Source organism: Homarus americanus, unplaced genomic scaffold (assembly GCF_018991925.1).
Source record: "Homarus americanus isolate GMGI-L3 unplaced genomic scaffold, GMGI_Hamer_2.0 scaffold56009, whole genome shotgun sequence".
Classification (NCBI taxonomy): domain Eukaryota; kingdom Metazoa; phylum Arthropoda; class Malacostraca; order Decapoda; family Nephropidae; genus Homarus; species Homarus americanus.
This window is the reverse complement of record NW_024739542.1, coordinates 4,679,422-4,694,406: the sequence shown is the minus strand read 5'-3', so window position 1 is coordinate 4,694,406 and position 14,985 is coordinate 4,679,422. Positions and strand designations below refer to the sequence as shown.

Here is a 14,985-nt window from a genome sequence, read left to right as displayed (position 1 = left end):
ACCTTGCCAGAACCGGACTTTCACTTTCCACGGTGCATCTACTCATATACGTGGTGAAGTATAATTTTTTTTTTATTTAGCTCATAAAATTCATACAAATTACCCTGCCAGAATATAATTTACATTGCTGGAATTCCTACAATATGATGATCATTTTGAATATAAACATCATGGATTTTGCATTAGACATACAAATTTTAGATCTAATGTAATAATTTGGTTTACACAAAGCAAATATTTTATCTTTTGTGCAAAATATATGAAGTTTACATTCAAAATATTCCCTGACCTGCAAGGAATCTAGAAATGTCAATTATATTATCCTAACTTTGGTCCGAGGTATTATTTATTACTAAAAATGTAAATATACTATTTTCTCCCAATCACTTCTCTGGTAGGTGGGGGGGTGGAGGGTAGGAAAGGAGGGAGGGCAGAGGTGGGGTATTTTGATTGACAGATAGTGTCCTTGAAGAATATTTCTTCATTTATTTACTGAAGATATTTGTTTTAGCTCATAAAATTCATACAAATTACCCGGCCAGAATATAATTTACATTGCTGGAATTCTTACAATATGATGATCATTTTGAATATAAACATCATGGATTTTGCATTAGACATACAAATTTTAGATCTAATGTAATAATTTGGTTTACACAAAGCAAATATTTTATCTTTTGTGCAAAATATATGAAGTTTACATTCAAAATATTCCCTGACCTGCAAGGAATCCAGAAATGTCAATTATATTATCCTAACTTTAGTCTGAGGTATTATTTATTACTAAACGTTAAAATCTAGTGGTTTCACCCAAACATTTCTCAGAGAGGTAGGAGCTAGTGAGCTGGGAAGAGGGGGGGGGGGATTTGAGTCCATTATTTGAATGGACATTAACCTGGCGACTGTATTTTTCTTAAATATTAATTGTGTGAGCATACCATCATAAAATTTAGATGTTATTTTTACTACAACATAGGTATTGTGTCGGAAAAAGTGGAGTTTGGGGGTCGGGCCAGTCTCTATTGGAATTAATCCCCTATGTTCTGTTGTTCACTTTACGAGGTTTTCACTTTCCGCGGTATCCTGTGGGTTCAATTGACCGCGTAAATTGGGGTACTACTGTATATGCCATCTTGCTGTACAGAAACCAAAATACACATAATAATGGGTTTTACACTGGCGAAGATGTGGCAAAGACAACGGGATGACAAAAATTAATCCATGATGCACCGAGGGAGACATTCCTGATGGGGCAGCACACAGTAGCTGAAGGTTGATGGGAGAGGTTCCTTTTTTTAAAGGGGGAGGGTTGGGGGCAGAAGGGATGGAGGATGCTTACTTTTGAAGTGTATTTTTGGGAATGTGGCAACAATGCCATCCATAGAACATGAAAATATAACAATGGGATATAAAGTACTATAGTACAGTATACTGCAATGTGGGAGATCATTAAACATGACCAGTTATAACCACAATTTACCGCGACATTTTAGGATGATAATTAAGAGTGAAAATTGGTGTGCATGCTAGCTTAACTGTGAGACATACCATCCATGGCACAAAGAAAAATAAAGCATACACAATATTTAGCATGCGTTGAGAAGGAAGGCATTCTATTACCATGATATGATACAAAAATTATGGCATTTTTCCATCATTTGGCTTGCATTCTTCTACAGTACTCTGTTTTGGCTTAAGTCATCAAATTCACAATACTAGCTCATACAGTATAAATCTTTGGAAATCCATTTGAGTCTTTTTTTTATTTCTTCTGCGATAATTTTGTCTAGTGTTAAATAAATTAATCTTTCAAATCCTCTTTATACGAATGAGTTCTGAATAGCGAAAAAAAAATACCTGTACTATCAAAACGAATTTCAATATATTTTTCCGTACAAAATACTGTAGTATTGTATTCTCAAATTACAGTATCTGGTTAAGTCGTGAATGTGTTATACATCACCTTCTGTGGCTGTGGGTAACATAAGTGAGGCATCTGGTCTACATTCATATTACTAATTATTTTTACAAAGATTTTACAATGAAAAGGTAAATAACAAATCTTCTTACAATATTACTTGAATGGAATTTTGGAAACTTGTTCTTAGAGAGTGTGTCATTAATATAGTATCACACACGCATGTCGTTAACTTGAAAGTAAGTACAGTACTGTACAGGTACACATACAGTAATGCATAGTTAGAGCAAAATGTTCTCTCTGTTTATTGTGTACAACATACGGACTCTATCATTTGTCCTGATCTTAACTCCAACATTACTGAATACGTAAATGCAAATATATACTATACCTGTGTATGATACAGTATTACACAAATACTGTTCATATGTTTAATATGTATACTGTACTGCATACAATAGTATATACAGTATATGCCAGAATTTTTTTTTTTTTAATTTCCTCTACCGAACATGGCCAGAGTATCAGTACGTATATAATAAAGGTAAGCATAAGCTGCACTATACTTTCACCAATGACAGTTCCTATAAGAGTGCATCATTTCCCACCACCAATGCTGAGTCTTCCCCAAACACACACACTTTCTCAAACTGTACAACTTCATTCCCTCCACACTCTTTCTCAACAAGCCAATTTGTTCCAAATACAGCTATCATTTATCAAAGTTAAAATGTATTGCATTTTGTATAATAATATGTATCATATTTTGATATCTGAAAATTTAGAAACAATAAGAGAAGAATATTAGGAGAGTTTCTCATGTTTGAGACAAAGAACAAATATGATGGACAAATGGAAGAGTTTGTCACGCTAAAAAATACAAATTAAAAGTGAAATTTTTCCATGCAGTGGTAAAAGTGCAAGTTGCCAGCAGGGTATTAATGAGCGGAACCTTTTTGTCAGTGGTGGCAGCGGCCGCGGCAGTAGACTCCATCACACTATCCAGGCCTATCTGTGGAGAGAGATAGCCAGTCAAGGGACTGTGTGGGACCTTCACAGCACTGTCCACATACTGCTTTAAAGCTGCACTGGAACTCTTGAGAGGACTCATGAAGTGAAGTCAAAACACTGAATCTCTAAGACTGTGTAAGTAGTCTTAAGGAACTTGTAGATACAGTACTGGACTGAAATAAATGTACAGTGTCTTCAGAGAATATGCTGGGGTCACAATAAATACTGCATAAAACCGTGTGTAAAGGTAATACACTACCAGGTGTCAGAAAACGACTTTACAGTCTAATTTCTTGGCCATTAAGGTCGGCATTAACATTTATTACAGGGAGTCCCCGACTTATGAACGTCTGACTTACAAACGCCCGCGGATATGAACAAGGTTAAACTTGAAATTTACAGTATTTTATTTACCTGATAACTTATTTTTTTACTTCCATTTACTGTATTTTGTCATTCTATTTCTTCTTTTGTCTTAAATTAAGTGATTTCAGATGTATATAAGGACTTAGGCTATGAAATAGTGGGATTTTAAACATTGTTCTCTAAGTGTAGTATGCTCATAGTATGTATTCCGACTTAACGTACAAATCAAACTTAAGAATGTCCTCAGGAACGAAATCCGTTCGTAACCCAAGGACCCCCTGTATTAATCTGATGTAAATTTTTCACCAGAAGGAGGAAATGAGTCAATGCTCATGTGTACAAGATCAGTGACCAGACTTTGAGCCATAGGAGACATACTCAGTCATTATCAGCCTTGTGAAGAAGACGTGATAAACAAGAGACAGTGTGTGAGGAAGACAATGAGGTCATGCCTGATCTGGCCACGACCACAACACAGGCAAAGCTGACAGCCTGTGACAAATCTTCAAAGGTTTACAGTAACCATTCAGAGTATTTATGTAAGGAAATTTACTGGGTTTTTTATGAAAGTTTATTAATACAGTAATTGTATTGTATCTGAATCATGAGTACTACAAGTTTTATTTAGCACACAATCATTTATCTAGAATAAATAAATTGGGACTGTCTTTAATTTTAAAAGTGTAGCTGCAGTATTTATTATTTTGAGTCCTTTCATAACCCTTAAAAGCCACAGAGAACAGATGTTATAAGAAACTTAAAACAAAATTAGATGGTTAAAGTCCAACTTCTATATATTAAATCCAATGTTACATTCTGCAATCCTAAGTCATTTAGTTAGTACAGTACACACATGTATTTAATTATCTTCACTGTGAAAGCAAAGGAAATAGACAAATTTCTGGCCTTTATTCGTATGAGAACATGGTTGTATTTTGGCCTTTATACATACAGTACTGTATACAATAATCCAACACTTCTTCTAAACAAGAGATTTTTGTGTTGGTAAAGAAAAGGAAAGGTTGTCAATCTTCAGTTGAAAGATTGCAAAAATAAAAAATAAAAAAGAGCAGACTAGGGGGGGGGGTTTAAATGTCAGAATGCATCTACAAAGGCCCATTATGAGCACATTAAATGTTCATGTAGGTAATAAAAGTACTCGTATATATTCGTGAGTACAGAAGCACACATTACTGATGGTGAAAGTGACATTTGGTCTCGTGTGTCTGACAGAACATCAGGAGCAGCGCATATAAACCACACTTTAAAATACAGTATGTTGTGTTTGGTACACAAGGTAGGGGGGGTTATCACTAGCACTATTCTCAATGTGATATTAAGTTTACCATCTCTTTCTGCTGTATACATTATAATCACATTTAAAAATCATTTATGCATTTCTGTCATTATAATACAGTACAAATTCTACTGTTATTGTCTCTGTAGATTAAAAAAAAAGTTAAAATTTAGAATGATTTTGGATTCCAATAGAAGATGATGGAAAGTCCTAATTGACTACTGTTGCAAAACTTGACTTCCTTCTGCCCACAAAAAGGTTCGCTCCACCAGTTGCTTATAAGGTGTATGGCACAACAAATATGGGTACCACTAAACACTGTTTAAATGACAATATTTGTAAGAATAAATGCATCATGCAGCCAGGCTTTCAATTAAGCAAAAATATAAAAAGAAAGAAAATTGACTAGATAATTCTGAGCACATGTTTGAGACATTTTTTAGCAATGGATCAAAATGTTAAAAAGTAGCTTAAGAGACACTGAGTGTGTTCAGAAAGGTCTTCAATAAATCAGTGAATATTTTAGTGCTTGTCGACTGACAGTCCAATAAGCTGGTGATCAGGTGGGCAATAATTATTATAATCAATCACATACAGAGAATAAAAAAATTTCCAACACACCCAATGATTCATCATAGTGCCAACATGGCAATGGTGAAGGATTTATGAATAGTTTATGATATATAATGGAGGCAGCACTTACTGCTCTACTGGAGGGAGCTGGGACTTTGTTACTATTGAAGGCAGAAGAGCAGGTACTTGAAGTCCTTTTGCTCCTCCTTCTGCTGTGTCTGTTAGTGCTTGCAGGGTTACTGGCTGTAGAGAAGGGGTATCTGGGGTGGTGTCTGGAGGAGGAGGATCTGTGGGAAGGACGTGTACTGATGGTGGTGTGTGTAGAGGAGTGTGTGCAATTTTCATTTATGGGGGCAGGAGAAACAGTGTTAGAGTAAGAATTGAGATGGCTGGTGGAAGTAACAGGGCTGCTCATGCTACTGTTAAAAGCTTTTCTGGAAAATGGATCTGTGAATCCAAGTGGTATAGCACCATTTGAGGTTGAGGAGGAACTTTGCTGGACATTGTTAGATTGACCAGGTGAGGGTGAAGCATCTGGAGACAGATCACTCATTGCTTTTCTCTTATTTGAGTGACATTCTTTAGATACATTCTGTTTATTCTTTCTCTCCTCCTCTTCTTTCTCCATCATCCTCGCCAACTCCTCTTTTTTTTCTTTCTGTCGAGCTTCAAGTTCATGGGAGAATTCATCAAGCTCTGCCAAGATACCAGAGATAGCAGTGGAAACTGGTGGTAATTTGGGTGTTTAATGTGATTGTTATATTGATGGAGGTGGCGGGTGTGTGTGTGTGACGGTGATTGTGGCGACAATGACGGAAGATGGTGTAGTGGTGGTGAGGGTCAAGGCGAGTGTTGTTAGTGTGGTAAGAGTAAAGGTGTTGGTAACAAGGAAGGTGGTGGTTGTGGTTGAGGTGGTGGAGGTAAGGAAAAGGATAGTAATGTTAGCATCTACTCAGGAACAAACACCTTATAAGTAAATCAGGGAGATCATGAGTAGATTTGTCAAGATAAATATCAAACTTCATTAGAGCAAATCTGTATTTAATAATGACACACCACACTTATTTTTTCTTCTCGACCAAATATGTTTGAAAGCAATCTCAAATTAAACTTCTGCATATATATATATATATATACTGTATATATATATATATATATATATATATATATATATATATATATATATATATATATATATATATATATATATATATATATATATATATATATATATATATATATATATATATATATATATGCTTCTCTCTCTCTCTCTCTCTCTCTTATCTATCTTCCTCCCTTCCTTTATTTCATCTATCTCCATTCAAGCTGACAGTTTTTATTTCCATTTCACTTCTCTCCTTACTTTCATCAGTTTACTTTTGTTCATATTTACAATTACTGTATCTTCTCTTAGCACATATTCTTCCAAAGTCATTCACTAATATTCATAAACATTCTCACCTTCCACTTACATTGCTTATAATTATTCATTAGACTCACACTTATCACCACTCATCTTATCCAGTACTGCCCCAATGATGAAAATATTAAACAACCTCAGCACCATTACCCATCTCTGACATACTTACACATGACACAAGTTTCCCTCTTCCTGTTAGATGCTTCAATTATAAACATTTATCCCAAACATATATGTCATTAGTTTCAACATTCATTCTTGTCATCTTTCTCTATCATTCGTTTTATTTATTTCTTGTTTATCAATTAGTGACTGACCAGCTTAATAGCCCTTTGGTCAGTTGTTTGTTACAGTACAGTACTTTGTTATGACCTTTACTCTCCAGTTTGTTTTTCTTGCACCTGTGATATATAACCTATACACACTTGTCATTTTTGTGTCATTCTTCCACCTCCCAGTGTTAAATTTCCCAACTGCAAACATCCTCTGCTCAAGACTCACATTCTTAAGGACACTCACACCATGTCTTGCCTCCTCCTCCATAATATTTCGTCTTTTACTTTAACGCTTTTCAGGATATTATTCAGAGTTACATGTACTGTGTTGGTAATCATTATCAGTGTTACCTTTATCAATCAAAGAATGAAGTAAACATGAAACAAATGAGTTTTTAATATTCTGTAAATAGAAAGTATTATTATTATTATAAAAAAAAATTCTGAATTTGTCTGACTTCACCATGACAAATCTTCCATGGTCTCCGACAGCATCTTAACCTTCACTGGGATCAATTCTGACAGCATTTATACATGAATTATACCCAGGAGGACACATATCAAGGCTTCCTCGCAATTTACTCTTCAAGAGCAAATTACCGAAAGACGAGCGGCTACGTATAATTCACGTCCGCAGCCAAATTAACAATAAACTCATAGAAAATTTCCTAGTTAAAGGCATCGTTTCCAAAGGAGGCAAACGGCTATGATTTAAACCCCAATAACATCAGTGATCCCAAAGAAGGTTAGGACCTCCAGTGCATCTTAATTCTAGGGCCTGACCTTGAGGATCTTTGCCTGGGCTTGTGCCTGGGAGAGAACCTCGGTGATCTTAGCGGCCGTCAGCTTGTCTGTCACTGAGCCCATCTGACACATGAGGCGCTCCATCGCCTTCTCCGTCTCCTCCAGGCGACGTCGAAGGTGGTCCAATTGTTCATCCTCTGTGGACCCTCGTGCAGGTTACTTACTTTCCCTCGAATTTTAAGTGTATGACATTTTGCAAGACACTCATGATGAAAGTGGGCAAAGTGCACATGAACTCTTGTTCCATTTACTCTTTACAGTACTGTACTAGACTATACAAATAATAACTATTTTAAGAAACACCTGTACCCATGTCTGTGGTCAGCAGCCTCATGTGTTCATCACCCAAAGTCTGTGGTTTACTGTGTGTGTGTTTGAGGTATCTTATACTGTATACACTACATGTAAACTAGTCATCAATTCTAGTGCATCATTCATTACTCACCTGGATCTCACTGTAAATGTTTCTCGTATATTTATCACAAGTTCATGCAAGGTGGTCATTAAGAACATAAAGAGGCATAGTACAGTATATATCTCCTTAATGATAAATTATATACTGTAAGGTCACAAGTTCTTTTAACACAATAACTGGAAAATTCTTACAACTGATCATAAATATTAAAAAAAAGCTTGACCATAATAAAAAAAAATCTACTAAAACAGAAATAATTAGAACTGCTAAGCATAAAATAAATCAAGATGACATAATTTAAGACCAAAACAAAAATGAGTAATTCTTTATAAATTTTACATAATGTTGTAAAGAGAAAAGCTGAACCATACCAATAATAAAACACTTGGAAATATCAGTGAAATATGAAAGGCAAGTTTTACCAGTACCCCTGTAGTTCAGACAGGAAGAGAAACTGACTCAATAATTCACACTAAAGAAGTTAAGTTATAATGAACGGTCACCCACAAAAATCCTGTCGCCTCTCCTCCTGAACTATCCCACCAAGAATTTGCTGCACTATTGGAAAATGCACCCAATATCTTCTTACTCTACCGGTGTGAGTACAGGTACAAAGGTTAGTGTATCAGGAGGGAGCCTAGTCAACAAGAAGAGGAACCAGTCTCAAATACTGGCCATATCCCTAAAACCCAGAGAATTTACAACTCACAATACCCAAGTAGGAAGTGAAGACTGTCTGTGAATAGATGTATTTAATATCTTTATAAAGGAGAGACAAATGTGCTGGGTAGTTACTGTATATAAGGGACAAGGCCGGAGGGTTGTGGAAATGAAAATACTCGCTACTATGTTACACTAGCAAAGACTAATACATATTTCAATGCTTCAAAATTGTCCAAGATATCAACGAGTAAATTAAAACGAAACAAAAATTAAAATGGTCTTGTAATAAATATAGAGTGTCAACCAACGGTCAGTGAAAATAGGCTGCCATTTCCTTCCTCATACAAGATTATTTAAACAACAGAATCACTAACTTATCCTTTGTGATTTTTGTGATTCTAAACATTCAATTCCATCAAAATACTGTACTGTATAAAAATTCTGCCTGTAGGAATCCACACCAGCCAGTAATGTGAGCGGTCTAATGACAACACTACAACGCTTTCCAGATATTCTTTAAGTATGTTATATGTATTACTGTTGCATCACTTTATTACCCCCCCCCCCTGTTCTCTCTCTTTTGCTCTCTCATTTTCTATTTCCATACAATATATCTGTCATTCTCTACTTTCAAGTTTTATCTTGTGCAAAGGGTTAAGAGACCTGCTGCTGCCTACCCCACCTTGCTGTCTATGTGGCTATTATATTATATAACTGTATACCTAGAGAAAAATATTTTCTTCATCAAAACAAAACACTATCAACAAACAGAAAACCTTGACATGGATCAAATTTTCCTCATCATTGTTTTTTAAATGGGTTACAGATTTCATATACACAAAATCTATTGAATCTAGAAAAGTGTTCAACACAGCACAAGATGTGTTGTGTGGAAATGTGATGTCGAGACAACACCTTGAAATTCATCCTAGTTTCAGTAAGATTTATGGCTTCTTTACCAGACAACAACCAATAGGGTGTCCAGCCTCATCACTGAACTAAACACACACACACATGAGAACAATGACAGGATTGTTATATAAACACTAAAGTAATATATTCACAACAATATGAAAGATTCACATGAGACAAAATATATTTCAAATAAATACACAAGGAAATAACTATAAATAACTCATTTTAACCAACAACCAACTGAGAAAACAAATACTGTACCTGTATACAAAACAAGTATTTTCCTTAAATAATTTTTCAACCAATAAATAAAATATTAATGAATAACTGTATTAATCGCTATACTGTACCAATCATTGTGTTAAAAAGGCCATCATCTCTCAAGTGTCATGCCGTCAGCCGTCACAGCTAAACTACAATTCTTGCACAGCTACTATTTAATGTGTTGAGGTACAGCGTAATATTAAGGTATAAATTCCTGACAACACCAGCACTACATCTCTTATATTTCCAAAGTTGACAAAATAAATCTTCACAACTAAATTTTTTTTTATCCTTAGATCTGATGCCTGAAGGGTGTTATGATTCATATAAATATTGTTAAAGTCTTAATCACTAAAAGATTAAATGAATTTAGGAAAGATGGACTTTTCAACGTGTTAACATTAAGACTCACCGTATCATAAACAACAACTGAAAGACTGTAAGAGGGAAATAAATTAGGTGAAGTAAATAATTTTGCAGGAGAATACTGTGTGGGTGTCACAATACTGTACTGAGGGAGAGTAGTGCTAATGTGGCCAGCTCCTTCAGATTCAGGAGGTTGTCTGTGATTAGCAGTGTTGTAGATAGATAAGGAATGGCTACCAGCAGGCCAAGATACAGGAGTAGCATTACTTTATGCCACTGTTCATTTTGAGTCAATGTCAGAGTCTACATCCCCTTATCAACTGCATTTACTATGCCTGCAACATCACCTGGAATTACTGAAATAATAAGATTTTCTTCCCACTCTTGATGGCACATGTCTTTCTAGAGCCCAAAGTCTGGCATAATACAGTATTTATTTGGAAATTAAATCAATTTCAAATGCAGTGGCAAGCTTGGCTCTCACCACTTGACTCAGTTTCAATACTTGCTTGAGTCAGATGTGAGGAGGGTGTTGTCCAGTGTGACGGTACTGAACACTGCCCTGAACATTCTGTTTCCTCCTGCATTTAGCTTTGAACTTCTAGGGAGACCAGTTAGACATATGGTAAGTGATAGAGCTCTCCAGTATCAACATACAATAAAGCAATTAATTAGCACAGAAGTGGTATTAAATATCAGGGTAAGCTGCATACAAGCACCAACTACATCTGTCCCTTGTCTGGGCTACCATGTTAGTTTTCTTGTACTGTGTCCCATACTAAAGATAATTATTTTTAATTTAGGAATTCATCCAGATTTCTAAATTTAGATATACAGGAAAGGGATTACCGGTATATTTACTAACAAAATCAGATAAATATGATTCAGCTGTAAAATATATATTATTGTCAAGGCTTCATATGGATTGTTGGAATCAAGAAAGACTGTCTCAGTTCTCACCAAGTTACTTCTACTGTACCAAATGATCCCTTGTACAGTATTAATTATCTTTGGTCAGGATAAAACACTGATGAGAAAGAGTTGTTATGCATAAGTCTTTTCTTCCCACACAATCATTGTTCTAGAAATAACCAATAATATCCCTATTACTGTTCTATTAAGCTTAATCAATGGTCACACTGAAATCTGACATGGTAGTGCAACATACTGTACTGTACATGCTGCTCAACTGGGTTTCTTATATTTTATGGTAACTGGACAAATACAGCTAATTTCTATTTCAATGCTTATTAGGAAAAATTGTAATCAGTCAGTTTATCTTTGGGCAGAAGAAAAAAGACATCTGTGATCAAGATAGCATTTTCATAAAAAAATTAAATGTCTCATCTTCTAAAACATTTCTCAAGTCTAAATCCCTTTCTTACATCTCCCATCATCAAAATGTCTCTTCATATGTAAGAAGGATTACCTCAGTCCAAGGCCTCAACATGACAGTGACCATCGCTGTATACACACAGTATAACCATGCTTGACCCTGCGATCAATCTTTGGCCTCACACGCTGTGACCTGAGTGTTACCCTGTGCCAAAGTGCTCCTTCATAGTTTACTGTTCTCTCACATATCCCACAGTTAAAACAAAAAACTATTACACTGTAATATTTAACCTTCACATTTATACTATACAGTACAAATACTTAGATTTGGTATTTATGAATATACAGTACAGTACATATACTGTATACAGCAAATATAACATAGGTGTACAGTACAGAGTACAATCAGAATCATTTGTAAACTGTACCAGGTACTTCAATTTACAGTTACAATGTCAAGCTATTAAGTGAAAACATTAGGGAAAATTCAGGCAAGTTCTCCTAAGGTGCCCCAGCAAGAAAAATGATTTTTTGTGATTCAGTATAAGTATGAAAAACCTGTTTGTTTTTGTTTTTTAAGAAGTGAGAATGACAGTATTCTATGTGTACAGCAACATCCTCTGGCACACGGCAGCTACACTTTGCTTTGTGCTCCCAGCTGTACTGTCTTTTATGCACAGCTCTTCCAAGTAATTTTCAATATGATAAATGTTATTAAAAGGCTCAGTTCAAGTGCACCTGATGGTTCACCCTGACAGTATGGAACATCTTCTGAAAAAGTCAAGTCTATCCAGTGTGTCCGTAAAAAGAATAAAAACGTGTTACAAGAAATAAAAATAAAAATTTGATAATGTCATCAAATAAAATTTAAGAGGTAAAGATTGAAACATTGTTCTGTTCCACCTCAAAAAGTGATCATATACTTACTCTTGTCACACTCTGGCTTCCCTGCAGCATGGAAAATAATGTGTTGCATTAGGTAAACCAACAATACACATACTGTATCATGTCACAGATAATTATCTGAAGTTTATAAAAATCAGTAAAGGATCATAAGACAGTAAAGTCAAGAATATGGATACTGATTTTATCTGTCACACACAACACTTCCACACCTTCAAATTGATAACTGCTACAATACTAATGATGAGGATCTTTACAACACTTTATTAATGATGGGGTGAATATTCTTATAATCCCAATAAATGAAAGTGGTGTCAAAAGTAAAAAATCTAAATACTGTATTGTAATTAAAAGTCTGAAATTTCGACCCATCTATATATCATTAAACTGATGTTTTTCTACAATACTGTAAACCTAGTCTTTTTTTCTTAGAGAGAGAATTTAGCACATTATGTATGGTATATACAGTAAAGTGCTCAGTGACCTCAAGTTCAAACACTACAGTAGTTAACTTAAAAAATTATTATTGTATCATCATAGACTAAATAAATTTACAATTCACTTTCTTTCACCCCTACACAGTACAGTACATAGGAAGGTAACCAACAGTTGAGTGTTTACATACAATAATGGTTGAATGATGGGGGACATGCAGTGATAATACTGTTTAAATGGTTTTTAATGGTTCACGCTGTTTATGATCAATACTGAATAAAATAGTTAGTTACTTTATTTAGACTAATTTATACTTTGTTGTTTGATTAACTAGTTATTTACTTTTTACTTATCAAAATTTCCTTGAATAAACTTTTACATATACAATACTTCAATAGGTATGTACTGTACCTAGCTTGCTCATGTCTAGCACTATTATACAACTAATATTCCATATAAAAGTTAAGCATTAGTTACGAAGGAAACAAGTACGATGAATAACATTAGCTACAGTAAGATTGGGTATCAATAGCTGAATATGAAAATTAATCCGCAGATGAAAAATCCAACTCCTGTCGATTATTCTAATTTTCTAGTGTCAAGAGTTCTCATTTCCTAACATTATGTAAATCTAACTTTTCCCATCAATCTGTTTCCTTTATATATCTTCAAATCTTGTGTTGGGTGAACCAAGATATAGAGGAAGCTTTAAAACAGACACAGCAGAAGACAGAGTACACAAGAGAGATGGCAGACAAGCCCTGCTAGTAGTAAGAGAGGGCTAACACACCAAACAAGACAAATTCCACATAAGCTTCCTCATATCCTCAACTAAAATGCAACAGATTCATTATTCCTAAAAAATAAAAAACGAAAAACCACTTAATTCCAAATCCAAGGACTCTGGGATTTGTAAGACGAGTGAAAATTTTGAATAGATACACCCTCCATAAACACCTCCCCTTCCCCCTTACAGTTCTTCATTTCCTAGCATACTGCTCCCCATTTCCTAAAAAATTTCAACAATTCTCTCTCCAAACTCTTTTATTGTTTTTCTTTGTCCATTTATACATATTTTTTACATTGTTGATCCATACCTTAGAGAGACTTCACACCTTAATGGCTCCAATCCTCTATGGCACTCAACTTTCTCTCTATATATCCTCCGATGTTACTTTCTTTATGCTCCTGTTTCATTATACTGCTCCTGCCTTTCCAGCTCCTGAGTTCACACTTCCACTCTACCACCAGTGGCAGCCTTACACACACACATGAATTCCCCTCAAATGACACAACACTTTAATCTTACACCACTACTGTCTTTATTTGGTGATCCTGTTGTACGCTTTCATTCCCAAACTTCTCAAGAGTTTATCCTCCTCACTTTATGATTCATAATTCTCGCCCTTGACCACTCACCGTTGCTTACATCATTCCCTAACCTAACCTAAACATAATTCTTCTAGAACTATGAATCTCCCTGTTATCCATCATTCCCTCTTTCTCATTTTCATTCTTACAAGCTCTTCATGTAATTAATAACTTTACTGATTTCTCAAGCACTTAATGAAATCTCTTTATGATATCCTCCTTTGTAAAACTGTCCAGTACAGTACATGTGAAACTCAAAATGTACGACTACTAAATTAGCATTCATAGCTGACTTGTATTCTATTCTCTGTACAGTATTTTTTACCAATTGTAATCTTCTAATAATTCATATTTTCCCACTCACACTTTTCCTGATGGATATGCATTACGTACTTGTCATACATATTTTTGGGGTCGTGGATTACATATACCTGTACAGGTAATGTACCAAGATATTAATATTTTCATGAGGTATTCCGTCAACTTGTGGCCTCGTCCCTAAGCACTTCTCACTGCTTTAGGAAAATTCAGGGATTTATTTTTTAATATTCATCACCTAATTTTATTCTCTAATCTGAAAATTCTCTTATGGAATAAATACCCGAAAGTAAAAAATAAACGAGGGGATTAAAACTTCTACGAGGTCCTATT

At 35.0% G+C, this 14,985-nt stretch overlaps 1 protein-coding gene across 10 annotated transcripts in view; it reads right to left on the bottom strand.

Moving 5' to 3' along the window:
- The window catches only part of LOC121874898 (glutamic acid-rich protein-like), a 116,809-nt gene that overhangs the window by 34,230 nt on the left and 67,594 nt on the right, over nucleotides 1-14,985 (bottom strand). For 5 of the 10 annotated variants that reach the window (XM_042379234.1, XM_042379228.1, XM_042379229.1 and 2 more), the window contains 3 exons: nucleotides 12,553-12,573; nucleotides 5,296-5,891; nucleotides 2,871-2,930 (listed from right to left, as the gene is read on the bottom strand). In XM_042379234.1, coding sequence (XP_042235168.1) covers nucleotides 2,871-2,930; nucleotides 5,296-5,891; nucleotides 12,553-12,573 — 677 coding nt within the window. Of the gene's footprint in view, nucleotides 1-2,870; nucleotides 2,931-5,295; nucleotides 5,892-7,646; nucleotides 7,805-12,552; nucleotides 12,574-14,985 lie in introns of all 10 variants that reach the window. The other 5 variants (XM_042379232.1, XM_042379238.1, XM_042379236.1 and 2 more) reach the window with 4 other exon arrangements.